The 27,113-nt window shown below is 39.6% G+C and overlaps 6 protein-coding genes across 6 annotated transcripts; 3 read left to right on the forward strand and 3 right to left on the reverse strand.

Moving 5' to 3' along the window:
* Positions 1-3,228: 3,228 nt before the first annotated feature.
* Positions 3,229-4,208, forward strand: LOC110751476 (MLP-like protein 31). Its single transcript, XM_021951951.2, has 2 exons — positions 3,229-3,541; positions 3,649-4,208. The coding sequence occupies exons 1-2, from the start codon at positions 3,352-3,354 to the stop codon at positions 3,927-3,929; spliced, it is 471 nt and encodes a 156-aa protein (XP_021807643.2). The 5' UTR covers positions 3,229-3,351; the 3' UTR covers positions 3,930-4,208.
* Positions 4,209-5,524: 1,316 nt separating this feature from the next.
* LOC110751459 (U-box domain-containing protein 35-like) lies at positions 5,525-7,906 on the forward strand. Its single transcript, XM_021951931.2, has 4 exons — positions 5,525-6,371; positions 6,816-6,934; positions 7,011-7,126; positions 7,235-7,906. Exons 1-4 carry the CDS (start codon positions 5,966-5,968, stop codon positions 7,605-7,607), a joined length of 1,014 nt encoding a protein of 337 aa, XP_021807623.1. The 5' UTR covers positions 5,525-5,965; the 3' UTR covers positions 7,608-7,906.
* On the reverse strand, positions 7,640-10,437 carry LOC110751458 (phosphoglucomutase, putative / glucose phosphomutase). Its single transcript, XM_021951930.2, has 7 exons — positions 9,793-10,437; positions 9,370-9,633; positions 8,739-9,255; positions 8,447-8,646; positions 8,243-8,358; positions 8,001-8,141; positions 7,640-7,907 (listed from the first exon to the last, which is right to left on the reverse strand). Exons 1-7 carry the CDS (start codon positions 10,333-10,335, stop codon positions 7,826-7,828), a joined length of 1,863 nt encoding a protein of 620 aa, XP_021807622.2. The 5' UTR covers positions 10,336-10,437; the 3' UTR covers positions 7,640-7,825.
* Positions 10,438-11,093: 656 nt separating this feature from the next.
* Positions 11,094-11,951, reverse strand: LOC110751456 (Calcium-dependent lipid-binding (CaLB domain) family protein). Its single transcript, XM_021951929.2, has one exon. It carries the CDS (start codon positions 11,766-11,768, stop codon positions 11,259-11,261), a length of 510 nt encoding a protein of 169 aa, XP_021807621.1. The 5' UTR covers positions 11,769-11,951; the 3' UTR covers positions 11,094-11,258.
* A 5,270-nt stretch (positions 11,952-17,221) lies between these two features.
* On the forward strand, positions 17,222-18,876 carry LOC110751455 (uncharacterized protein At4g22758). Its single transcript, XM_021951928.2, has 2 exons — positions 17,222-18,089; positions 18,371-18,876. Exons 1-2 carry the CDS (start codon positions 17,855-17,857, stop codon positions 18,550-18,552), a joined length of 417 nt encoding a protein of 138 aa, XP_021807620.2. The 5' UTR covers positions 17,222-17,854; the 3' UTR covers positions 18,553-18,876.
* Positions 18,877-23,751: 4,875 nt separating this feature from the next.
* LOC110751454 (DELLA protein GAIP-B) lies at positions 23,752-26,325 on the reverse strand. Its single transcript, XM_021951927.2, has one exon. The coding sequence runs from the start codon at positions 26,069-26,071 to the stop codon at positions 24,170-24,172; it is 1,902 nt and encodes a 633-aa protein (XP_021807619.2). The 5' UTR covers positions 26,072-26,325; the 3' UTR covers positions 23,752-24,169.
* Between the last annotated feature and the right edge of the window lie 788 nt (positions 26,326-27,113).

A 27,113-nucleotide genomic window follows, 5' to 3' on the forward strand; every position in this document is an offset into this window, starting at 1 on the left:
GCTTAGTGCATTTGATAAACCAAAAGGCATCATCATCCACTCGTACAAGCCATCCTTGCTTTTGAACGCAGTTTTCTACTCATTACCCGGCTTGATACGAATCTGATGTTACCACTTCGAAGGTCTATCTTCGAAAACACTTTAGAACCCTCCCACACATTTAGCATGTCTTCCAACCGTGGCATTGAAAATCTATATTTGATAGTAATTTTGTTGATCGCCCTACTATCAACACACATACGCCATGTTTTGTATTTCTTGGGCACCAGCAATACTGGGACTGCACAAAGACTCATGCTTTCATGGATAAACTCTTTTTTCAGTAACTCTTCTATCTTCTCTCGTAGAATGTCATTCTCCTTGGGACTCATGCGGTAATGTGGCAGATTGGGGAGACTTGCTCCATGCACCAAATTAATTTGATGTTAGATATCCCTCATGGGAGCTAGCTAGTTGGGTAGGTTGTCAGCAATTAACTCCTTGAACCCTTGCAAAATTTTCTACACTTCTTTTGGGATTTCAACTTTCTCAGGTACGACGGCTAACAACCCTTTCATCATCATGGGATAAAAAATTTCTGCATCTTTAACGGCTTCTAAACAGTCATGTTCATTGCTAGTTATGGTGAAGAAACTGGAATTCACGGCTGGTTTCTCAGATTTACCAGAGTCGTTCACGGGAGCCATAGCACTTTTATGAGATCCCCAATTGAAAACATACACATTATCACGTCCCTTATGAGTAGCATCTGTATCAAAATGCCAAGGTCTACCCAAAAAAATGTGACTAGCATCCATATCAATGATATCATAAATAACCTCAAACTTGTAATGCTTATCAATGGACAACGATACCTTGCAAACTTCTGTCACCTGAACTGAAGGGCCTCTCTTCACCCATCTCAAGGAATAAGGTGATTCATGCTTCTCTATTGTCAACTTTAAATAATCCACAACTTTTTGGATATGCGATTCTCGCAGCTGCCACCATCAATAATTAAATTGCACACCTTGTGTTGTTGACGATACAAAAAGATTGAAAGATCTTATGCTGCTGCCCTTCCTCTTGTCTTGGTACGAGTAACACCCGCTGCAAGACTAGGTTAATTACTTCGTCGCCTTCCTCATAGGCGAAATCAGCTCCTTCATACTCTTCATCAGCACCATGATCCTCATTGTTATCCTCATTCACTTCAGCCAAGTTAACTTGCCGATGATTGGGACAATCGTTGGATTTATGGCCCGGTTTGCCTCAACGATAACAGTGATCTTCATAAGGTTTTGCATAAGGATTCGATCTCTGGAAACGACCCTTATCCTCAGTGCAGCTACTGTCTTCTACTGCTCCCTTTGTACCCATTTGTTAGTATTATTATTCCCATGAACTTGTGCAACTTTTTTACCTTTGTTTTTTGCAGGGACAAGTGAATTGACAGATTTCGTCTAAAAATTGCCAGAACCCGATCATCTCTCATTCTCTATAAGTTCCACCTTGAGAGCCATGTTATTGGCCTCTTGCACGGTTTAGAAAGTCTGCAACCTAATACGATCTTGGATGGAAGGTTTAAGCCCATTCATATACCTTGCCACGTGTTAACTATCGGTTTCATATAAGCTATTACATTCTACGAGGTGCAAGAATTCAGATGTATACTCTACCACCATCCTATAACCTTGGATGCAATTCTGGTAAAGGCAATACAAATATTGCTCAAAGTCTACATGAAGGAATTTGTCCATCCTCAATTGCTTCATTTGTCGCCAAGTCCACACAGGATCTTTGCTTGCCTTTGGCGCGTCTTCTATAATTGATCCCATCATCATAATGCAGCACTTCCTTTGAGACGAAAAGTTGTTAGCTTCACCATCTTCGCCTCGAGGACTTCCATAAGTTCAAACATCCTCTCCACTTGAACAAGTCAATCCAAGAAATCTTTAACTTGTCAGTGCCCATTAAAATATGGAATTTCAGTCTTCATGTGATAGTCTTCTTGGCGTTGGTTATTGGGTTGGGCATGATCATCGTGAATTTCTTCCTCCGACTCCGCATCGCTATCTTCTTGACGAGGGCGCCATGGGGGACGTCGTTCCTTACGTCGGTCTTCTCCTCTGTCTTCATTTGGCCGTGCTTGGTTTCCCAAGGTCAAGATCATCTTACGTAGACCCTCGATTGTTGTATTGAATTCATCACGAGTGATTGGTTCCTCATCTCCATGGGTCATATCTTCTCCATTTGGACGAGCCATTAGAGGCACTTCAAGTCAGGCAAAAACTTGCTCTGATACCAACTAATGCAGCGAGATATAAGGGATAGGGAGATCGAACAATAACCCTACAAATAACAATGTCGGAATTCACCAACAAACTGGAATCCACTAGAGAAATTGAGTAAACCTCAAATATATTGATTGAAAAATAAGATGAATGATTCAGGATGCTCCAACACATTCCTTTTATACAAGAGAAATCCTAGACTTGCTTGGAAATCTAATTAGAAACCAAAAAGGAAAATAATAAAAGTTTCCCAAAATATTCTAAAAACTTTAAACGCTGAAAAGTCCAAGTAAACGATAGAATTTGGCTAAAATAGCTCATACATCACAATAAAGTAGTGAGTTGCATTTGTCACACCGTTCTATTTGAAATGATAGGTCATGGGCCCAATTATGAGCTCGGAGCCCATACTTGCACAGATAGGGCTTTGTTGGCGGGACGACGTGCGCGTCTGTCTAGCTGTTTCTCAATCAACTCGGCCATATGTTCTACATCAGGGATTTGGAGAGTTGTTTGTCTGTCACGATTGTTGTCTCCCCACTCGAATTAGAGCATCTCCAACCGATATGTCAAAAGTGCCAAATAGACATTTAACAACTAGAAATAACATCTCCCACACTCCAACCGATGTGTTAAAGCTGATGTGGAATGAAGGCTGAAGATTGAGATGTTATTTTTGACATCCCAAAAGCAAGATGTCAAATGAATATTTTATTATTTTTTCTTTTCTATTCTTTATTTTTAATTAAAAATAAATCAACACTAAAATGTAATAAAATAATAATTTAATTTGACATATCAGGTGGAGTGTAAAGCTGTGTAAGATGTCAAATTGCCACATCAGCCATCAAATTTAAATTTGATGTTTGGTATTTGACATCTCCCTTGGAGATGCTCTTATATTATCTCAGCCTTCAAATATATCATATTACCCAGGATGCGATGATTTCATCAGCTCACTCTCTCTTCTATATAAGTGTAAGGACCTAAGTAGTTTTTTCAACATCAATTTGCAGTCTAGCACTAAGTACACTCCATCCTCCTATCCTATTATTTACGTTTACTTCTTTTTGTGAAAATGTCTAGCAATCATGGTAAGGTAGAGACTGATGTTGAAATCAAGGCTCCCGCTACCAAGTTCCATGAAGTGTTAGCACACAGACCACACCACATATCCAATGTCAGCCCTAACAACATTCAGGGTTGTGATTTACATGAAGGTGAATGGGGCACCGTCGGCTCTGTGGTCTACTGGAATTATTTCCATGGTAAGTAAGCCTCCCTATAGCTTCAATTAACATCAATTAGATTATATATTATGTTCATGTCGTTTGATGTTAATTTCTTTCTTCAACTATTATTAATTGTTATGCAGATGGGAAAGCTAAAGTTTCCAAGCAGTTGATTGAAGCGCTAGACGCTGAAAAGAATCTGATCACTTTCAAAGTGATCGAAGGAGATCTGCTGGAGCATTACAAGAGCTTCAAGATCACCATTCACGCCACTCCAAAAGCTCATGGTCAGGGCAGCATCGTCCATTGCACTATGGAGTATGAGAAGCATCATGGTGATATTGAGGACCCGCATACCTTGCTCCAGTTTGCAGTGGATGTGTCCAAAGATATCGATGCTCATCTTACAAGTGCCCAGGCATAATTAATTATAATCGAAGGCCTGATTGAGGCGGGCTTATAGAATCATCTGTGATTCTGTGTGCTGCGTATATATCTACTATCCATTTGCTTTCTTGCTTGCAGAAATAAACGCCTTCAATCAATGTTTGTATCTTAAGTCTGTGTGGGCACTGGGCTACCCGAAACTTTCATTTACTTGTGTTTGCCGTCCTTATCTTATATGATATGGGCTATGTATCTTTTATTAATTCCAAGTTGGGGCTTTACCCATATAAAGCCATATTTCTACATACTCTTGAAATGTGTTTCTACATCTCTAATGTCCTCAATTGATCTAGCCACTCAAGTTCAAATTTTTCTTCTCTTGTTAATTTAAAAATAAATATATGCAACATCTCTCATCCACTCATCATGGGGCAAGACATAAGTTGTGCGATTTTATGTAAGATATCTATCTAATATGAGAGAATGGGAACCCACACCTCCCACAAACCAAATGAAAAATAGAGTTAGGTTATGGAGACAAGATAAGAAAGATCTTATAAATATATGAGTAAGTTATCAAGACAGAATTATGTATTAATCTTCATAGTCCCTCATAAATTGTCATCCAATACTTGATCACTATGAGCTTAGCCAAGTTGGTTAGAACGGATGTGTTGATTCCCACTTTGCACTCGAGTTCGATCGCCCTCCCCGTAATCTAGATTAGATTAAAGTAGAATATCGTTTGTATTTAAAAAATATATATATTTTTTTTCCATTTTTGCAAATTTAGAGAGTACACACCAAGAATTCTATAGTGAGGGCCTTATATATAGCCCTTAGATGAGGCTCTATCTCTTAACCATTGAATCAAATTAGTTAGCATGATCCAACTGTGAAGAGATATGACATCACCTAATGGCCATATATAAGACTCTTACTATAGAATGACTCGAGTACACACATACACACAGTAATGGACTAGACCAACGATTTTTGAGCGAGCAAAAAATTTTGAAGCCCACTTTTTAGATGGACAATAAAATTAGCCCAATAATAAGAAGACCAGTAAACCTGGGCCAGCAATTATATATCGAGTCTCTGAAGGAGGAACTGGGCTAACCGGGAAAAGTAATGTTGCGCCATTAATTATGTAAGTTGAAGACTTTTCAACTCTCGTCTCAATCTTCAAATATGTATAGAAGTTTAACAAACTTGCTCCTCAATAGTTAAGGCATACCTGAAAGTAATTATAGAAAATAATAATATATGTCAATTAATTTCAGATGCAGGGGAAAAGGGTAGAGATTAGTTTATACAAAAACTAAAGACTTAAACCACAAGGTGTGGTGCGGTTGGCAAACTGTCACCTCCAATTGGCGAGCTACCTGGTGCCTCAATGGCGGGGTTCGAAATCCGTTGGAAACACTTTATGGTCAAGGGCAAGCCGAACCCCGAGCGAGGATTAATCTCACCCTTCAGATGTGGCTTGTTGTAACTAAATATTCATAGGTTCCAATTTGATCCCTTTTGTATTCTGTTTCAGTCTCTTTCTTATGTAATTGTTTATTAAAAATCACCTTTCATAGCAAATAAAAGAAGAAAAATATATGGGAAGGGGTGTATGTTTGGTGTGGTCACAACGCAGAAAATTCCTAGAGGCCGGCATACAAGCAGAGGCAAGACAAGAGGCATGGAAACTACCTTTCTTTCACAAAATACAAAACCCAATTAATCCAATCTCTTATTATGTTCAAGTAGCAGAGAGGGTATGATGAGGATGAAGTTCATGATGTTGGGGGGGTGCAGTGCAGACAGCAACGTGCAGCTTACTTGGCTTAGCTTCTTGTTATAGTCAGCCTCAGAAAACACGCACGCACATAAATTAGCGGACAGTTTCCTTTTGCCTTTTGCTGTTTCACTTTCTTTCTCGTTTCTTCTGCTGCCATGTCATTATTATTGAATCGATGGTGTCGGGGATGGAGCAACTGGGGTTGATTGATTGGAAGTAGCATTGGTGGTGGATACGACGTCGCCTGAGACCAGTTTAACGACTCTTTTATAAGCACGACGATGACGACGGAAGAGATGATGATGATGACAAGTTCAAGCAACTTGTTTGAGAACAGCAGCAGTTATAGCATGCCCCTACCCTTGTCATCCATCGAAGAAGAAGAAGAAGAGTCTACAATCTCTGTCTCTGATGATGATGATGATGATGCAGAAAGTCTTTTCTCCATTGATTTTAATTTGAGTCATAATAATATGCATAATAGTTATAAGGAGGAGGAGGATGATGATAGGGAAGTTTGTTATTATTATTATTATTATGTAGCAGTTGGGAGGAAGAGCGAGTCTAGCATGGATGCCCTTCTCTGGACGGTTAACCACGCAGCTACTCATCAATCATCTTCCACTTCACTAGTCAATGTAGTCATCGTCCACGTCTTTCCACCTCTTCAATTCATTCCTTCTCCATGTAAGCTCCTTCAATTTATTCATATTCTCTCTCTCTCTCTCTCTGTGTCTTAAACTCTCTGCTTATGCTGGTCTAGCCGAGTGAAGTCAAATGAGGAAGCGTGTCATACAATGAACCTGCACTCACTGTATGGTCTAGGTCATACATGTCACCTTCAATCCCATATATTCATTAGTTTACTGTAAAATTTCCATTTTTTCCTTTTGTTTTTAATTAGTTCCGTAGAAATTTCAAAGCTGAAAATGATACCAGGTTTGACATATATAGATAATATCTTACAGTACCCTTGTTTTATAATTAAAGTCTAGCTGTATGCTTATATCCCAGCTTGGGATATGCAAATGGATATATATTATATATAATAAGCCAGAACTTATAGATACCTATATTAAGTACTGGTCTCAAACGTTATAACAAGCTAACATCATTATTTGTGTAATACAGTAGGAATGCTTCCAAAAAGTAAAGTGAGCCCAAAGATAGTGGACAAGTACATGGTCCAAGAAAGAGACAGAAGGAGAAAACTCCTTCAGAAATACGTTGATGCCTGTTCAGCTGCCAAGGTACACCAGATTTCAAAGTTTCAGGCCCTCCATGCTGCTATTTACAAGTTGATTAACTTTTACAACAATGGAACAGGTCAAGGTGGATGTTATGCTTATTGAGAGTGATACGGTTTCCAAGGCTATCCTAGACCTAATTCCAACTCAAAACATCAAAACACTAGTTGTTGGAACCACCAATTCCAGTATGAGGTACAATCACTTCGCTTGTATATGCCACTACTAGAACTCTGTTTCAAGAAGTTTCACATTTCCAAGTTAAAAGCACAACTAATTTTGTTACGGTTTTGTGTAATTAAGGAAATTGAGGTCTAAGAAAGGAAGTGGGATTGCTAGTCAGATTCTACGAAATGCACCTGAAACAAGCTGCGAAATTCGGATCATATGCAAGGGTAAGGAAGTGATGGATCAGGATCACACGATTACCAGGTCGATTTCCTCACGTAGCAGCAATGCGAATTCCTTGTCCACGCAAGAGGAAGATGATAATCAAGAACTACCAATCTCACCAGATTATAATAAGCAAGGGCTGCATTACACGCGTCCAGCAGTGAAATCTCCATCAGCAATTCCGGACACTACTACTTCTGCTCCACTTGTGTCTTTAAATGGATACAAGGCAATGTGGAGGGGAAAACTAAAACCAAAAAAACAGCTTCATTTTGCTGTGTAATGTAACGTTTTTAAAATTTATAGATTGGCATGTAATATATATAATAGTGTATACTACACATTAAATCGACATGGCACACATATTTTTGTTCTTAGGTATAAAATGTATCCACGTCCACTCTACAACTATGTATACTGGCACTTAAATTATATGTTGGATACAGTATGATGCTTCTTCTAGTTTTATACCTACGCTATACTTCCACAGATTATAGCAGCTCAGCCTACAATTCCACTTTTGGCATACTTTTCGATCTGACTAATGTCGAGGCTTTTATCCATTCCATTTGCTATGATAAATCTGCACAGAACCAGCCAACTTGATCAATGAATCATTTAAGAACATTATTACTATTTACTTACTATGGTATGAATTTGGATACATGGGACTTACTTATCTAGAAGAACTCTTGTCATCGTTTGGCAGCAGCCAGGCACAGAGGATTGCATGTTTACTGCAATATTTGGGTTGTGAATGCTCTGCCGGATGTGTACCCAACCATGTTGTCCATGTTCCTCATCTGATACTTTTGCTCTGAGATGTTCAAGTTTTAATTATAATTAAGCTTAAGAAATATATATGATCCAAATTGCAATCCATCAATTGTCAAATTTAACTCTTGTTTTATATAGCACCTGTACATGCGAGCGTCAACGGCAGCAGCTGAGGTATCACTTGAGTCTACAAGGCAGCCTTCACTGACCCAACAATCTCCACATGAATCTAATTCCCACCCTTCAAGTCTCCCCTCCTACAAGTCAATGTATGTTTTGTTATAATCAACCAAAATCAGCACTACTAATTTATCTCCAGTAGAAGCGGCTTGTACATGCAAGTACCTCAACGTACTCTCGGAACGTGTCAATGGCCTCAATCGCTTTTTCTTTTGCATATCTTGGCTCAGAGACCACGTTTATCCTTAGCTCTATAGACTCTGCTGGTTCTTCAAGGTCTTTGATGATATCACCAACCCCTTCATCCGATCCTGCAAGCTTCATGCGCACCATCTCAATGATGATCTTTACCACCATGTAAGCCCCTGTAAAATGAAATAACCATTTATGCACGCACATAATTGTAATTCTAATTGAACAAAGCAAAAACATAACATGCAGAAACCATAATGCTAACCATCATCTAGGAAATGGTTCTCTTTAAGAGCACCATGTCCAGATGTTTCCATCATGAGATGAGTTTCAATGCCCTCCTTGTTAAGCTGGACTCCCTTATCAATGACATTTCGGTAACCAACCCGATATAAGCAATGGTGCCCCCCTCTATTGGTGATGAACCTTGTAAGTGCCATACTTGTACGAGCATCGGTCACTATGGTTGTTCCGGGGTGTTCCCTTAATACAATAGCAGAAATTAGAGCAATGAGCTTGTCACCATTAATGGGGTTGCCCTTGTTATCTACAACACCACTGCGGTCCACATCAGTGTCAAACACAATACCAAGATCAGCAGAGTTTTCTAGCACTGCAGCTCTGGTTACTGCCATGGCAGTTTTGTCCTCTGGATTGGGAATGTGGTTGGGAAACATCCCATCTGGTTTAAGGTGTAGAGAGCCAAAGGTGTCTGCCCCAAGCTTGTCTAAGACATCCCATGTGAAGAAACCTCCTGATCCATTACCTGCATTCACTATTATCTGCATTAAGGAGCAATTAGTGATATGTCAAAGGCATATTGTTCTGAATTTGAATAAAGGCCTTTAAGTATATGACATTTTGAAGGACTAAGAAGGCTAATTAAGTTTGGAAACCTGAAATCCTTGGAGTGGAGTTTCATAATGCAGTGGATGGTTAACTCTCTCCTTGATAATGTCTCGGAGGTGCTTTGCATAAGTGCTCATGACATCAACTCTTGATAGAGGAATATTAAGCAATATTGAAACTTTGGTGAGCCTATTGGCATACTTCCGGGCAGCTTTGTCGCATATGTCTTCCACATCCGGGGAGCTTAGTCCTCCTTTCTTGGTGAAAAATTTGAGACCATTTCGGGTGTAGGGCAAGTGAGATGCGGTCATCTGTATAGCAACATTCAAACTATCAAATGATGAACTCAGTTTATAACATCTAATGTTAGATGCCCTTCATAATCTTCTGGAAATTGACTTAATAAAAGTGTGATTTCAAGTACATATGTGATATTAAGGCCAATATAGATGTTGCTCTGTATATGCTACCATGATTGAAGCGTCATAGGCGAATGGAGGCAAAATTGTACTCATGAAGCAGGCAGGCGTAGTTGCAAGTCCCATATCAAAGACCAAACAACCTGCACGAGCCAGGCCTGAAAATACAGCTACACTCAAAGATGCTCCTGATATTCTTGGGTCTCTGCCAAGGGACACTCCAACATTCTCCACAGGATGTCCTCGCTCCTTCTCCAAGCCATTGATGACCCATTCGCCAAAACTCTCTGCAATGGCCTCCACAGCCGGCGGGGTTAGGTCCACTGCCCGTCCCTTCTCGCCTTCCAAGGCCACCCCACGAACATCAGACCCGTTCTGGAGCCTTCGAATTCTATCCATCTCTTCATCCACCACAACTTCATTGTAGTACTTGGCAGTGCTAGAAGACTTCACACATACAAATTTAGTACTTAGTGGCAATGAACATGGAAAACTAAGGTTTGTGTGGGATAGTTTGGGTGCTGACTTTGAAGGGAGGCATGGCTTTTGAGCATTGGTTTGCAAAGATATTGAAGAAGTTGAAGTGGAAGCCATTAATTAATTCTGGTTCTGTTCAATTTGGCGCCCTTTAGCTGTTTTTCAAAAGCTTTTGAAGGGGGGATTTTTAGACCAAACAAACAAGTTTGGAGGATAAGATATCTCAGTTAACTATAACCCTTCATTTCAATATCTATACAACACTGGAAGAAATATCTTTGAACAAAATGCCAAGTGCCCAGATTTTTTTTCTTGTTTTATGTCAGGCAAAGTTTCTTCTATTGTCTTAATGTGCTATGTGATAATCTCCAAGTCCATGAGAAGGAATGGCATATTCTTGCATACCATTGGATGCTTTCACGTTTAAAACATTCCCCAAGCGAGAACGAAAGAGTTAACGCGTTACTTTAACATGTTGTGAAATTATTTGCAATTTATAAGCCATTTTTAAGTAATTTCAAAGATCATTTCATTTTACACTGTCCTCATCTCACCTAGCGTCCCTCCCAGCCCCCCTTCCCCTTGCCTTCTCTTCATCTTCTCTTCATCCAGCAACTCACTCACTTTTTCATTTGTTCTTTCACCAGTCCTCTTTCCCTCTACATTCATCTACTATCTGCCTTCATGCCTACAACCACTGAAAGAGCCCTCACAGTAGATTTAATAACAATATCCAACCAACACATTAAAGTAGTGTGTGTGTGTGTGTGTGTGTGTGTCTGTGCTTTTTTCTTTTTTTTTGTGATCAAGAAATAATACTCTCATCCCAACAGAGAAGTAGTGTGTTTATATATATAATATCAAGGGACAAAACAAAAGTTAAAAGTAGTTATATGATTCATACTTTGAGATGAAGAAGATACAATAAAGTAGTCATTCCAAGCAGAAGACATGATGTTTGCTTGAAACAGATTATATACATTAAGGGACAAAACAAAAGTTACAGAGCAGAACAGAGCAAAAAGAAATTTGGGTTGTGCCTAGGCACCTGCTAAACCCTTAGAACCAGGAAGGTGGATCCACTCAATTTGAAGCACAATTTCGCCGCACTCGACGTTTCTCAGTTTGAGAATCATGTCCTGAACAATTTTGCCATTTTCCCAAACGCAGCAGCTCTCAGAGGACAGGCAGTTGGTCCTGTTGGGCTGAACTTTCTTGACGGCGCAGCCCTTCGGGAGGACGTCCAATCCCATCTTGAGGCACTCAACGTAGGGTTTGATGTCTATGTCTGCATCTCCCATCTTGTCGTCCACAGTTAACGTGTCCTTGTCGTACACTTCTAGATGGATGTTTTCTTCCAAATTTGTAATGGAAAGCGTCAGCTCCTCGTTCCACTGAGGGTTGCAATTCTTCTTTATCACTTTTGTCTTCAGTTTCTGGGAGGAACCCATGGTGACCACCACGTAAGGATCACTGGTCTTGGTATCACGAACAGCAAGGTTGATGCCTCGCTTGATCCGAAGCCTCAGAAGTCCCAGGATATTGTTCATCTTTATTTGCTTGCTTGCAAAATCCTAAAAATTAGCTTAGTTTCTTTCTGGTTTTCCAGTTTCTTTTGTTGTTTGTGGTTGTGAATGAGATATGATACGAGGCCTGGCGTTGATGGAAATGTGTGCTCAGGAACTCAGGTATATAAAATGCCAACACAGTCACTGTGCAGCGCTTGAAAGTCGTGGCAAATGTCAATACGGCAACCATTCATGGACAGACCACTCACTCATAACAACCGATCACTTTTTGTGTTTGCCAATTGGAAATTTGGAAGTGGTCCACCGACCTTACCGCTTTACCAACCCTATTATTATGAGTCACTCCTTTTCAATAGACTCCAAGGCTTATTGGGTTACAGGGTTATTGGGTTATGGACATTATGGGCTATGGGTAGGGCTTATCATTTGAGTTATGTGTTTTGGGTAGGGCTTATCAAATTTGTTGGGGTACATTTTGGTCTGGGTTGGACTATCAAATTTTGTGTTTGGGTACCACCCAATGCGTACGTCCAGTTCATGAATTGTTTGTGTACACAAGAGTCATTCTATAATGAGGATCTTATATATGGCTCTTAAGTAAGGTCCTATCTCTTAATCATTGGATCATTTTAACGAATTTGATTCAACGGCTAACTAATTTGATCCAACGATTTAGAGAAGTGTTGGAATGGGCTTTGCTTAATAAGGTAGAAAATGTAGAACATGAAAGCTGGCTTTTTTTTATGAGATTCATTCATAGGAGCGTGACATGGAAATTGCTTTCAATGTATGGTAAAATGGGAGAGGGAGCACTTATATTATATATAATTTTTGTATAGTAATTTGTATACACATCCACAATGCCTTTACTACCATAGGCATATCCTATGAGAAGACTTGTGATTTGGCTGTCTTACCTTTGTTCAGCAATATCATTCACCTTTGTTTCTGGGGGGCCAATATCCTCATACCATATGCTTGAGACTAATTATATGGTTTCATATATTTTAATTTAGGATTGCTTTTTCCTGAATCCACGCATCCAAATTCCAATCCAAATGCACGAAATGCCAAATATTATACACACAATTTGTTTGCTAAGCTTGCTTGCTTTTTGTATTCACTTGTACGAAGAGAAGGGAAGGGACCCAAAGTTATCATTTTTAATGGACCCTTTTGAGCTTTATGTCCTTTCATACATCTCACTCATAGCTGGAAAAGGTTCAAAGGGAATTTGCAAAGGATCATCTCTCTCTCTCTCACTCTCACTTTATATATATATATATATATCAATATCATGTTACACATGCCCTGCTTATGTATGAGTATATTGTCCATGAACCATGAACCATGAACCATGAATGTGCGTGATCTCATGGTACATGTGGTTGACATCCTGGTACAGCAGCACCAGCATATCCAGTGGTATATGATTCTTCATCACATAGCGTTCGGCGGGTTTCGTTTTTTCCTCCCAAGCCTACCAACAACTAATTAAATAATTCATTGATATATTATTATATTATATGAGAAAATTTAAGCCTCTACTTTTTGGCTGATATGATATGACTGGATTTGGATGTGTCATGCACTCCAAGAAAATTGTGATATTATTTATAAATAAACAAATACCACTTGATTATCTTCTTAAGTCTTGATTAATTTCATTGCTCTAAATCCTATTATTCTTTCTTTTGTCAAAGGTTCACACCTAATTACCAAAACAAATTAGTGTTAAAACTTAATTAAATCAGCCTCTCTCTCTTGACCACCAAGACAAGGTTGGTGGGTTTGGGAACGTCAACTTGTATCCCGCACATTCAGAGAATATATCATTCTTGACCAGGAAAAGCAACTTTAATCATATTTTCTATTTACCTCTCTTTCTACGGGAGGGAGTATTATAATGTCATTCTTACGTTAACATAATAAAGACAAACATATGTTCAAAGACCCTAATTCTCTAGTTATGGGTAGTTAAACTAACGGATTTAGTCCCTCTTATTATATTAACACTCTGTCATTTTTATTATAAAGTCATTTTTTGTTAATTTAGAGCTTTACATATCTTTTTTTTTTCTTTTAACAAAATAATATTCGAACTACTCTAATGAATCAAAAGGAAAGGAAATGGAGCTCAAGTGCAATGGCGGACACACTGTCTTGCCCAACTGCTCTAATCTAACCTTCATATATAATTTTATTTTAAATAAAATGGAAAACCCTTGTAGTTTCAGTGACCATTTAAAGACAATAACAAACAAACCCACGCTATGAAGATCAAAGAAGAATGCATTAATTTTAGGATATTTAATTTTTAAAAAGAATGAATATGTCTAGAAAACCCTAAAGATAAGGAATTTGGTGCCTCCACAAATAAAATGGAGTGTAAAACCAGTTGGATGCTAAAACTTCCTCTCCAAGTAAGAGCGTAACTAGTCAAAACAAGTGAGAAAAAATAAGAAGAAAAATAACTGAAATTAAAATAGGATTAACTACACTTTAGTCCCTAGAGGTTTAGTGTCAGTATCGAAATGGGCCCCAAAGTTTCAATTCAATCAATTTCATACCCGACATTTCCAAGTATTACCAATTTACACCCACCGTTACATTGACCGTTAAAGTCAGACGTTAAATGCTGATGTGGCAGTCGTGGGACCCACCTCATAACCAAACAGTAGTTAGAAAGAGACCAATATGGGACAAATAATATTAAAAAATTATTTATTTTTAAAGTTAATTAAAATCAATTATTTTAAATAAATAAAAAACATAATTAAAAAACCCTTCAAATTCCCCACCCGTCTCCTTCTTCCTTCTTCTCTCCACCCATCAAACCTAAATCCAAACCCAGCATCTCCACCACCATCCTTCTTCCTTCTTCTCTCCACCCATCAAACCCTAAATCCAAACCCAGCATCTCCACCACCCACCCTTCTTCTTCCTCCTCCTTATCTTTCAAAAAAATAATTTAATAAAATGAAATGAATATACCCAGAGCGTTATGCTTGGAAGATTCACGCATCAAGTTGGCTCAGAATTGGTCTCCATCGTTCAACGAGTTTTTACTCAAAAATTCCATCATCTCTTCATATGCCTCGGGGTTGTAACTCTGCTCTGGGAATTTACTCTCCACGCAACCCCGCCCCAGCCCCATCCCCTTTCCCTCCTCCTCTGAAATATCTCCTCCCCTCTTAGTCTCTCTCTCTCTCTCTCTCTCTCTCTCTCTCTCTCTCTCTCTCTCTCTCTCTCTCTCTCTCTCTCTCTCTCTCTCTCTCTCTCTCCCTCTCTCTCTCTCTCTCTCTTACATATGGTTCGATCCAGTTATGCTAATACACCCATATTCCCACCACCAAGCCCCATACCCAAATCTGCAAGTGGCTAGAAATTTCCGGGTGATTGGGAGGTGCGATGGGCAATCGGGAGGGGCAATCAGGAGGTGCGAATTTCCGGGCAATCGAGAGGTCTTTGTCGACCTCGAAAACCCAAGTGGTTGGGTCATCGTCAACCTTGAAAACTAAGCGACGTCGTCGCGAACCCATATGCCGAATCTGCCATACGTCTCCGACGACGCGCAGATCTCCTCCTCAGATCTATTGGCTAGGGCTCTGGTATTGGTTGGGGCTAGGAGGAGAGGACTGAGGGAGAATGAGGTGGTGGGTGGTGGGTGAGGAACAAAGGTGGGGATGTTGGAAGAGAAGGAGGAAGAAGAAGGATGGGTGGTGGAGATGTTGGGTTTGGATTTAGGGTTTGATGGGTGGAGAGAAGAAGGAAGAGGAAGAGGGATGAGTGGTGAAGATCTGGGTTTGGATTTAGGTTTGACAATAGGGTTTTTTAAAATCAATATTATGTATTATTATTATTGATTTTAACAATATTATTGATTTTTTTAAAAATGACATGTATTTACCTAAATCCAAACCCAATAATACATGTATTTACAATCAATATTATGTATTATTGATTTTAACAATAGTTTCATTGATTTTGCCAATCCGACAATATTTTTAAAATCAATATTATTATTATTGTCATTTTAATTATGTTATAAAAAAAATTTTTGATTTTAATTAACTTTAAAAATAAAGAATTTTTTAATATTATTTGTCCTATATTAGTCTCTTTCTAACTGCTGTTTGGTTATGAGGTGGGTCCCACGACTGCCACGTCAGCATTTAACGTCTGACTTTAACGGTCAATGTAACGGCGGGTGTAAATTGGTAATACTTTGAAATGTCGGGTATGAAATTGATTGAATTGAATCCTTGGGGCCCATTTCGATACTGACACTAAACCTACAGGGACTAAAGTGTAGTTAATCCATTAAGGGCATGTTTACGTATCAGTAATGGAGAAAGTAAGGAATCAAAGAATTTAGGAATCGGGGAACTATTGAATCGGTATGGGAAGAATCATTCCCATTAAGCTGTTTACTAAACATATGGAATTAGCAAAGGAATGAGGTTGATTCCCATTGTTATTGTTTACTAATTTTCATATATCAGAATCCAAATTAATTTGATTACTAAAATGCCCTGCACATTTTCGACACAGCACATATGTAATTCTCAAATTGGCTAAGGAGACCAAACTAATCCGGTAGCAAACTAGTAAGGCGGTGTAAACATGAGGAATCAATATGTTGAACAAGATGAACAGCAAGAGGCCAGCTCAATGATAATGTTAATAACACCTTTGTCAAGAGCCAATTTCAAACGAAAAAATAAACTCCAATAAATATATATCTTTCACCTATGTAACTAGTAAACAATCAAATAATAATGACCTGCATAATCTTCATACTACCAAAAAAAGAGATATATAATCTCCACAAAAGTCTTTATCTATGACCGTATTATGTTTTGTGATAAATGTGAAGACAGAAGATAGAAGAAAAAGATAGATAAATAGAATGATTTACATAGCACAAGGCGTTGCTGCTGTTTATGGGAGGTTGTGTCTGCAACAATAATGTGAAAAAGAAGTTGGAGCGTCTTGGAACTTCTTGGCGTGAGTTTTTATTTTTTTTAGGGTTTGGGGTTTTTTGGAATTATGGTAAAGTAGTAAAGGTATTTTTGAAAGTTATTAAGAGAAAACAGGATTGGGAATCGTATCGACTACTCTCCCCTAGGTGATCTGATACCCAGTTTTGAGGGGATGTGATTACGGATTTTGAGGTGGAGGTGGGGCCCACTTATTTTTTCATTCCTGATTGCAAGTAAACGCAGGGGAAGTCGGGAATGGAAATCATTCCCTTTCCTCCCATACCCATTACTGATACGTAAACATGCCCTAAAATATTAAAGAATTAGTCACTAATTATTTACTGATTTAGCCGCAGTCAAAACTGACACGATAAGGAGTACGCGCCAGCAAGAATAACGGTAACAAGAAGGAAGGAAGCGGTAAATTTGGAAAGTCGGTGGTAGTAAAATGTACCCCCAACCGACTCACAATTCCAAACGAAAGAAGGAAACCGGAATGTAAATATAAAAGGCAAGCAACCCCCGACAGGCTCTTCTCCCCAGAATTACATCCCTTCACAAATACACTCAGGATTTGATTCTTGGAGAGAAGAAAGAGCCGCCTCCGCTCCCAACCAAACCCTAACCCTAACCCTAATTCCCAAATTTCCTTTCGCTTTCGTTCTGTTTCGATTGATCCCCCCCAGAAACCCACAAAATTCTTCTCTTCTCAAATTTGTTTCTTGATTCGAAGCCAGCAAGTTGTGAATGGTGGAAATCTTAAGCATCAGTAATTTCATGCGCTCCCTTTTACAATCAAGGGCGAGCGCTTTTCTCCCGATCTCTGCTGCGTCTGCTTTCGCTTTCGGCTCCTGCAAGGAAGGCTGGTACTACCGCTGCCTCGGCGTCGACCCCTGAACCCCCTTCGTCCCATATATCTCTATATTTCCTCTTTCTCATCAACCTTTTTGATTATCGCACCGGATTTTCATTAATCGCCGTCCGTCGGTTTTTTGATTATTTGATTGAGATCAATAACTTGTTGGGAAAGAGGGACTCGGAAATTTTTTAGATTTTTTTTTGTGTTGGCTGCCTTTTTTGCTGTTGATTAATTGATTTGAATTCGATTACGAAACGACGAAGATGTTGCTGTACAAGCAGAAGAAGAATCCGAACAGCGCCAAGGGCAACAGGCTCTTGATCAGCATCACTGTGCTCGGCAGCGCCGGCCCGATCCGCTTCGTTGTCAACGAGGAGGAGCTTGTCGCTGCCGTCATCGATACCGCCTTGAAATCTTATGCGCGTGAGGGTCGCCTTCCGGTTCTTGGCTCCGATCTTAATGACTTCCTGCTCTACTGCCCTAACGCAGGACCTGATGGTAATGAATTCTCAAAAATCGTTATAATCTTATTTCATAAAAATTCAATCTTGTTTCTGAATCAAATTTAAGAGTTGAAGCCTTACCCCTTTTTATATTCTCATGACTGAAACAACCCATCTCAGTTTGGACATAAATTTGTGAAATTGAATACTGTTTTGGTGTTGGTTATGCGAAATTGGTTCATTATATTGAAATACCCAGCTTCTGTTTTTATGCATTTCTTGAATGTATATATCTCTAGGCTTGCTTATTGACGGTGTTTTTGGATTTCATTGCAGCTCTGAGTCCGTGGGACACAATTGGAGCACAAGGAGCTCGTAACTTTATGCTATGCAAGAAGCCTCAGCCAGTGAAAATGGATAGCGATGAAATACCAGCGGCTGTAATTACTCGCAAGGGTAGTGGGAGTTGGAAGGCATGGATCAATAAGTCCCTCAATCTCAAGATCTCCTCCCATTAAATTAATGGGGAATGAGAGAGTTTTGTTTGAGTTATTGGTGTTTGGTTCATTAGTTATAGAGCCAGCCATATCCTTTGGGCTGTAATATTTTCAAGTATTTTGTTTTCGAATAAATTACAGATTGGTTTGTTTGTTATTTCTTTCCATGGCATTTTTGCCAATGGCTTTTGAGGATCTTCTAGTGATAGTTGGAACTCGGGAGTTTGCTTGCATTTGTTGTGCAATGGTGGAAATTGCACTGTACCTTTGATTCGGTTTAGTTGCGTAATTAAGTGGATTACTTCTTTCATGATTAAATGGAAGTTGCAGGTTTGAATTTTCTGATATTATGTGTTCAAGGTGGGAATTTTTTTTAGTTTCTGACATTAATTTTAGTAAGTAGTTAGGCTTCTGGTCAATCAATTATTGAATCAGTACGGTTTGCCAACACTTAAGTTGTAGAAGCTTTAAAATTAGTACAGTTCATGTTGCTAGTGTGAGGACTCGCAGCTCAAGTGGTTAAGGGCATTTACTCTTATACATGCTTATTTTCCAACCGTGAATACCACATTTTCGAATTGTTAAAAAATTATGTCCTTTTTCATTTGGGAACTAATAAATAGCTAGTTTTATGCATACCACAAATTTATTTATTATTAATTTTTGCCAGCCGTTGTGTATAAGTAGAATTGCCATCTAGGCATGGGAAATAAATATGCCATTCCCATCCTTTTCTGAATAGATGAGATGCCATCTGTTTCTTTCTCGGTGGTGGCGCAGACTGGAGAGAGAGAGAGAGCAGCATCTCATTATTGGAAGAATATGCTTCTTACCAACCAAAGTGTTACGTATGAACTTGCGCTTGCCATCAGAATCAATTAAACCTACGAATACCCAATATAAAAATTTAGTAATGCTTCCTCGCATATTTTTCATTTCTAATGGTTTAGTCAAAGATAAAATGCGCCGGTGATGGTCCACCCGTCTGATTTTTGTTAAGTCATTGCTTGTGTTGTGTTGTGACCGTCCACCATCACAAGTTCACAGCCACAACCCAAAGGGCATCAGGTTTTGCTAAATTCTGAGAGCGACATTGCTTGTCCTATGATGATCCTATCCTCAAACATGCATGTGGTACAACTGTCAACTGTGTGTATGTACGGTACCACAAACGTACGTGGCACCATCACAATGTGTCTCGTCTCCTATATTGTCCTTTATCACCATTCATGTATTCCCTCGTCTCGTTTAAAGCCACGAATCTCTCTCCTTTTTTGGGTGTCTGGGTGCATCAACTGTCTGTCTGCATCATCCTCCCTGCCGTTCTTTCTTTTGTAGTCTTTTCGCATATAATTGATTTGCAATTTCTCCTTAAAATCTTTTTCTTTTTGTTCATTGGGTCTTAATTTACAAGAATCAATGAAACAAGGTAGGTCTTAATCTCAAGTTTCGTTTTTTCTGCTTCGACTTTGAACACTTGTTGCAACCATGCCCACTTATTTCTGTACATCTAAAATGGTGCTCAGCCCAAGAAATTCAATTTGGGCTACAACTTATAATCATACAAAACCCGGCCCACTATATTAAATCTGAATCTCAATATAGTATTGAGATGATAAAATAAGCAGTAGGCAAGGCCACTACCATCTGCTTCACTTGAAGTAACTTTTTTTTTTCTCTAGCATCTGTTTCCCAAAAAAACACTCCAAGCACTATTTTGATGAATCCAACTATTATCGCACTTGACATTAACAGTTCGATTTTGAAGTTCTTTTCACTAAATACTAAACTCGCGAGTTGGAGATAAGCAGACTCGAACCGCTGACATCCGTCACGAGATAAACTATCGCCTCTCAAGCCCCCGACTGATTCTACCATAGAGGCCAACGATGGACAATAACAACCCGTCAACACAGCTTAACTGTTGTAAGTGTATTTACTCAACTAAGAAAATCTAAAATAATACAAGCATTTTCCATATAAAAAAGAGAAGCCAGAGTTACTTAGGCGAAAGCCTATCGCTTTATTGACATCTCGAGGAAGCTTGACGTGGACACAATAAATAAAAAAGTCGTCAGGTGTTGGCATTTGAATTCTCATAGGTTCCTAGTTGCTTCCTTCCTTTTATGAAAAGATTTATATATGGAATGGAGTAAGAATTACTTAATATTTGTAGCATTTACTCGGTCTCGATCAATTCACAGCGGCCAAGTGGTGCGACGAGATATGTTGTGAGAAAAGAAAAGAAGGAAAACGTGAAGAAATTGGCCAAGTTGGGGAAGGAAGGAAGGAGAGATGTCGATAGAGAGCAGAGCAAAGCAGTGGTCAAAGGTTTTTTAGAGCCTTAAAAAGGCTGTAACTAAGACATCATGTCATATTCAAGTTATCCGGACATGCAAGTTGCAACAACTGTTCCAAAAACACACGAGTGATTCTGACTCCTCATCATTAATTATTAATCACCGCCTTTTTCTTTTCTCAGTAAAACCCTAAATTTATTCATTATCCATATGAGCAGTTTTCTGTCGACTGTTGAAGAAGATGCAGTGCGGCCACCCAAACCCAACGCCCCCTTTTTTTCCCTTTCATTTTCTTCCACCTCCGTTCACTTTCTTATTATTAACAAGATGTCATCAGATCACTAGTTGCAGTCGCTTCTCGACCCTAAATTGTTAGCTAGTTCAGTCTGACTTGGCTTTCCATTTAAAATAATTAACAACGAAAACGACCAATTTGATTTATTAAAATGAATAAAAGAAAAGAAAAAGAAACAAGTTGCTAAAGTTACACGTCTGCTTTTTGCTTGAATTTTATTTTTATCCTTATCAAAATCACTTCCAAACGGACCTTAAAAGGAATAAAAGAAAAGAAAAAGAAGAAGTTGGAAGAAGTTGCTAGAGTCTCACGTCTGCTTTTTGCTTGAAATTTATTTTAATTTTTTGCACTTTCAATTTGTGGAATGGGGACAAAGGGTAATGGGTTGGAGAATAGGGCATGGGAAGTTTCAAATGGAGCCTGATGTGATGTGATCTCCAAGTAAAACTAAAGCTTGTGGGGGGTCAAGTTGATATTAAACAAAAAATTATCATTTTGGCCTTGTTCGTACTGAATAAACATAATGTTAATAGGTGTAAATTCGACATTATAGATTATTAAATGTGTAATTGTGTTTGTCACATAATATATAAATGGTGGTCCAATGCTCTAAGACTAAGATGGCTCGGGCGGCCCTCCCCTCAGTGCTTCTCTTCCCTTTCACTCACTTACTTATGCTCATCTATGCTGCTCTCTGAAACCCTAATTAAAGTTTTTGTTCCTTCCCTTAAGAAATGCTTATATATATATATAATATATTAATTTCCTAAAATATGGGGCAGGCCAATAATAAAGAACAATACTGATTGACGACCCAAGATTAATAATTAATAATATTGCCTTTGATTTTGATTAATATATATTGTGAGTGACGGTGACGATGACCCTAAATGATTGATAGGGCAGGGGATATTTGGTTTCTTTCAGCTGCTACGTATTGGTTTTGGTCATGAATTCTTATATCCAAACGAAAGAAAGTTGACACATAACATATAATAATGACTCAATTTTGAAGGCATGTATATGATATATCTAGGTGGTGGTGGTGGTGGCTAAAATAATATATCTGCTGCAGAAATGAAAAGAAAATTAGGTGCTATTTTATTTGTTTGTTTCTCATTTTAGAGAGGAGAATTGGTGGGGTTCGATCGAGAGGCACACAAAACCTGCACTGATGAATGAATCCTGAATGTGTATTATTATCCTGGATGAGAAATATAGATGCAATTTAAATTTGAATTTCTGTCGTTTCATCTGAGATTCCAAGGCACTCTACCTACCGCATATACTATTAGTTGACCTGGCCTGGTCATCACAGACAAAAATCAAGACCAATAAGTTTAGAATCTGATAATTGAACAGTGATCTAAAACTCCTTCAACTTCAAGGGTTTTGGTTAAAGTATGTATAAATGACAAATTCTACTGTAAAACTGAACCCAATTAAATCAAATCAAACCAAACCAAAGTGTTATATTGTATTTCATTTGGCCGTGATAACCGATCCAATCCAAACCATGCCAGATCTAGTAAACAATTAATATATGTTGCATTTGCAATATTTGTTTCCACAATTTCTAGGTAGAGCCTATATCGATAAATAATCCGGGATAATGGGAGTGTGGTTTTCACCCCATGTACATGTAGATTAAAAATAAGTGATTCCATGCAATATTACATTTATACCCTTAACTAGTAGCTACGTACCCATGGGCCATGCGTATGTTATAAGTCTGTGTGTCTCTTTTCCTCCGATGGAAGGGAACGAAAAGAATAATTGCACTTTGATATTTCAGGAAAACTGAAAAAGAAAGAAAATAATTGATCATGTGGCCTGTGGGGATTAATTAATTCACAAAGCTGGAGAGAAGTGAGATAGATGGCGCTAAAGAAGATAATATTAAAAGCCAACTTTTTCAAGAAAGTATCAGAAAAGAGAACACTTTGACATAATAATAATAAGTGATCCTTTTCCCTTTCTTTCTCATGAATTATGATCGTGCTTGTGTTTGACGACTCCTCCTGACTCCTCCTCCTGACTCCTCGTAGAGATGCAATATTTGTATTTAATTTCTTTCTTTCTTTCACCAGAATTGTTCATTAGTAAATTATTCTCCATGTTTATAATATGCAACAGTAAGTATCCCATCCCTCCCACTCCCACTGGTACTAAATTCAAGCACATTTGACATTTCTGGTAATATCCTACCCCACAACCAACCCAACCAAAGCTGCCCAACACTAAACTAGTGGAATCCATCCATCCATCCATCCAGGTTCAATTTTAGTAACACTTGTGCCCTCTTACTTTTTCCCAATTCAGTTCCATCATCATGATTCATGATTATTAATGATTCTTGATTCATGATTCATGCCATGCCACCACAACACAATACAACTACCAAAGTCTACTGTCTTTTTTTAATTTATAAGCGATAGTTTAAACCACATCACTCTAAATGAGGGAAACTCAAATATCTCTAAATGAGGGAAACTCAAATATGAACGTAAAGTTATTACCCTGACCCAACTACCCTAACTCGCGTCTGGAAGTAATTTTAGTTTTTAATTACACATCACCAAGTCCCATTAATCAGTATAAATATAAATCTGTCACATCAAATAGTAGTCAAAAAGGTTTCCATTTCTTTTTTATTATCACCACCAATATATATAAAAATATAAACATGAGTACACATCCACCTCTTGGTTCACAAAAGTAACCCCTAGTAACAAAATTAAGTAAAAAGGGCAAATTGAAAATGATAGAAAGCAAAAGAACAGGTAAAAAGAAATAGAGATAGAGTGACGGTGTTCAGACAGACACATTTGGTAATGGACCTAAATGGTGGGGCTTTTTGGTGGGGGTGTCTCAATCTCAATCTCATTATCGCACCCAGCTCACAAATGCACAGAGACACACATTTCATTTCATACCCCACCACAACACCACTAGGGTGTGTTTGGTTGGCAGCAAAAAGATGATTCAAATTTTTTATAAATAAAAAAAGGCTACTTAAAGTTGACCCAACTCGCTACTCGACTCAGTGAGCCATCACCGAGTCGCAACCGGGTTTCCAAGCCGAAGTGGCGATGAGCGGGCGAGTGTGCCAACCCAACATCAAACACCCATTGTTCTCTTCCACTCGATACCCATCCCCGCCGGCAAACAAAGCCAACAGCATACTCGCTTGCTTGAACGCGTTCGACCCAAGGTGGACCGGCACAAAACCGGCCGAGTCCAACCGGGTTCGCCACTGAGTCAAAGTCTCGTGCCTCTCAACCCGATCCACCCCTTCGCAAGCCACCACGTTGCAGATTTGCTTCCCCAAATACAGCTCTGACATCGCCTTATCCTGACTGTTCACCGACCCCTCCAGCGAGTCAAAAAGAGTCGAGTAATAGTGCAGCGACTCGTTGAACCGGTCCATGAAAACCGGACCGTTGTGGTTTGCCTCTTGCTCCACCACGGTGACAATCTCCGGCTTCATTTGCTTAACCACAGACAGGACCTTCTCAATCGCGCCAGGGCGAGCCAATAACTTGTGTAACTCGAAGACCGAGTTAACAGCTACCGATTCGACCTCACTCGGTCTGAGTTCCAGCATGGACGCGTCCAGATCAGCCAAGCTGTTCGCCACAAACCCTCTGTATTCAAACTCCACATGGATGGTTTCAGCCAATTGGGCCAGCTTCCAGCCCACTTCTTGGAGATGGTCGGAGTTGTCGGACGCCGGCGGCCCGATACCCGTAAGCCGAAAGGCGGGTGGACCGCCGGGTCGGAGCGCCAGGGCTTGCATCAGCGCCGGCCACTGCATCCCTTGGTTCATCGAAAAATCGATGACATGAACTCGAGTTTTGCCTTGGAGGGCTTCGAGGATGGCTTGATTGGCCGTAAAGTGAGCGAATTTCAAGTACGGGCAGGTCTCGTAGAAGTGCATCTGCAACATATCGGAGAATGAGTGGTCGATTGGGGACTGAGGGTAGACTCTGAAGATTCTTTGAGCTAGAGCTTCGGCGAAGTAGGTTGCAACTTTTCGCATAGCACCTGCTTGAGAAATTGCCAAGTAGCCGATCTGGGTCACCAGAGCTTTGGCCAGGTTGAGGTTGTTTTTCTGTACGGCTTCCGCGCAGGCCATGAGGCCGTGAACGAGTCGGACCCCGTTCTCTTGTGAGTCGACCAGGAGGGCAGGGCGAGTTGATGACTCGGTGGTGGGGATGGAGAGGGGTTGTGGTTGCGGAAGAGAAGAGGCGGTGCGCCGGTTGAAGACGAGGTCAGAGGCAGAAGACCCAGATGAGGGTTTGAGTCGCTTGGCCTCCCGGGACGAAGAATCGTGGTGGGTTTGGGCGAACATGGTAGCTTTGAGGTCGTAGTAGTTGGAAGAGGAATTACAGTCGTCGAACACTACCTGATGATGAGGATGATGATTTTGAGTTTGTGGAGGAGGCGGGCTCAGGGATTTGCTCATCTGTTGATCTCGGAAATCGATGGAGGTGATGGTGGAGGACTCGGCCGGAGCTAAGAACGAGTCGTCGCCGAGTTGGACTTGTTGCTGCTGATTAGGAAGCGGTGCAGCGGCAGCAGCCATTAAAGGGTCGAAATTGGGTGGTGGGTTGATCTCGGAGATCATGCTCTCTAGCCACGTCGATAGATCCGACGGGTTATAGTGAACGGTATCAGAAGCAAGCTGCGAAAGGCCATCTTCCTGAACACTGCCCATGAATTCTTCAAGCTGTTCGAGCTTCTGGGCCACATCTGCCATGTCAGAGGACCGTACCTTGTACCCCAACACGGCCAGAAGCTCGTCCATCCCACCGTCGATTCGTTGGGCGTCTTCTTCCCACATCTTATTGGAGGCTTTGCCACAGTCGCCGGCGGAGGTGGAAGCCATGGATGATGGGTCTGGATAGGTATATTGACGATAACTCTGATGCTCTCTTTTCATTTCTCTTTTTCTGGGTTGGGTTGATTTTGGGTTTGTGATTAATTGTGAATTGTGAAATGGTTTGGTTTGGATTTGGGCATGGGGAGGTGTGTACTCAGAAACCAAAGCGGGTTATGAATGGTTGAAGAATCTGAGCATTGGGGATTGGGGGGCGTTTGCTTGGTTTTTCACTACCACCACTACTTGTTCCATCTCTCTCTCTCTCTTTCCCTCAGCTGAGGAAATAAGAATATTAATGATGCCTCTCTTGAGTCTTTGCCAGTTTTAGTATTTTTATTTCCATTTATTTATTATTTTACAAATAAATAAATAAAAACTGCAAAAATAACATATGTATATATATATGAACTCGTGATGGGGGCGCGACCTCCAATGAAGTATCAGGCAAACAGCAACAACTACTACAGCTCAAACACAAACAGATAAACATGAAATTATTTACATTTTACCCTCTATTTTCCTCTCTCTTTTTTTTTGGGAAAATTAAAAAAATGGTCACAGGCTCTGCAGGGTGCAGCCTCATATTATTATTGTATAGACCTCCTCGTTCATTTGATTCCCATTCTCTCTCTTCTTCTTTTTCACTTTTTAATGGCACGTGATTTGAATCTGATTTGGGGTTTAGTTTAAGTAAAAAAAATTGAGCCGAGGTTGGAAGACCATGTTCTGAATCTGATCTTCAGTTACTAGGTTTTACTTTTTACTTAGTCAAGGGAAAAGAAAAGGACACTGTTCCGTTAATAGCGACACATCCATTAATTATAATTATTATTGATCATTATTTATTTGGTGGCTTGATGTTCACTTAATTAATTGAATTTGGGTTTCAGGGGCATATGTGGTTTAAGATAAGTGATTGCAGCGTAGGAAAGTTAATGCATATTATTATGGTCGTGATTTGCTGTTAATTTAATGATTTCCATCCATTTCATTGGGGGGAATCGGATGTGGTCAGATGCATTGTACAACAATTTAGGTAAATTTACAATAAAATAATGCTCGAGCCAGATCATTAAAAGTTGTCGAGCTTTGAAGTTGAGCA

The sequence above is a fragment of the Prunus avium genome, chromosome 1 (assembly GCF_965620075.1).
Source record: "Prunus avium chromosome 1, drPruAviu1.hap1.1, whole genome shotgun sequence".
NCBI lineage: Eukaryota > Viridiplantae > Streptophyta > Magnoliopsida > Rosales > Rosaceae > Prunus > Prunus avium.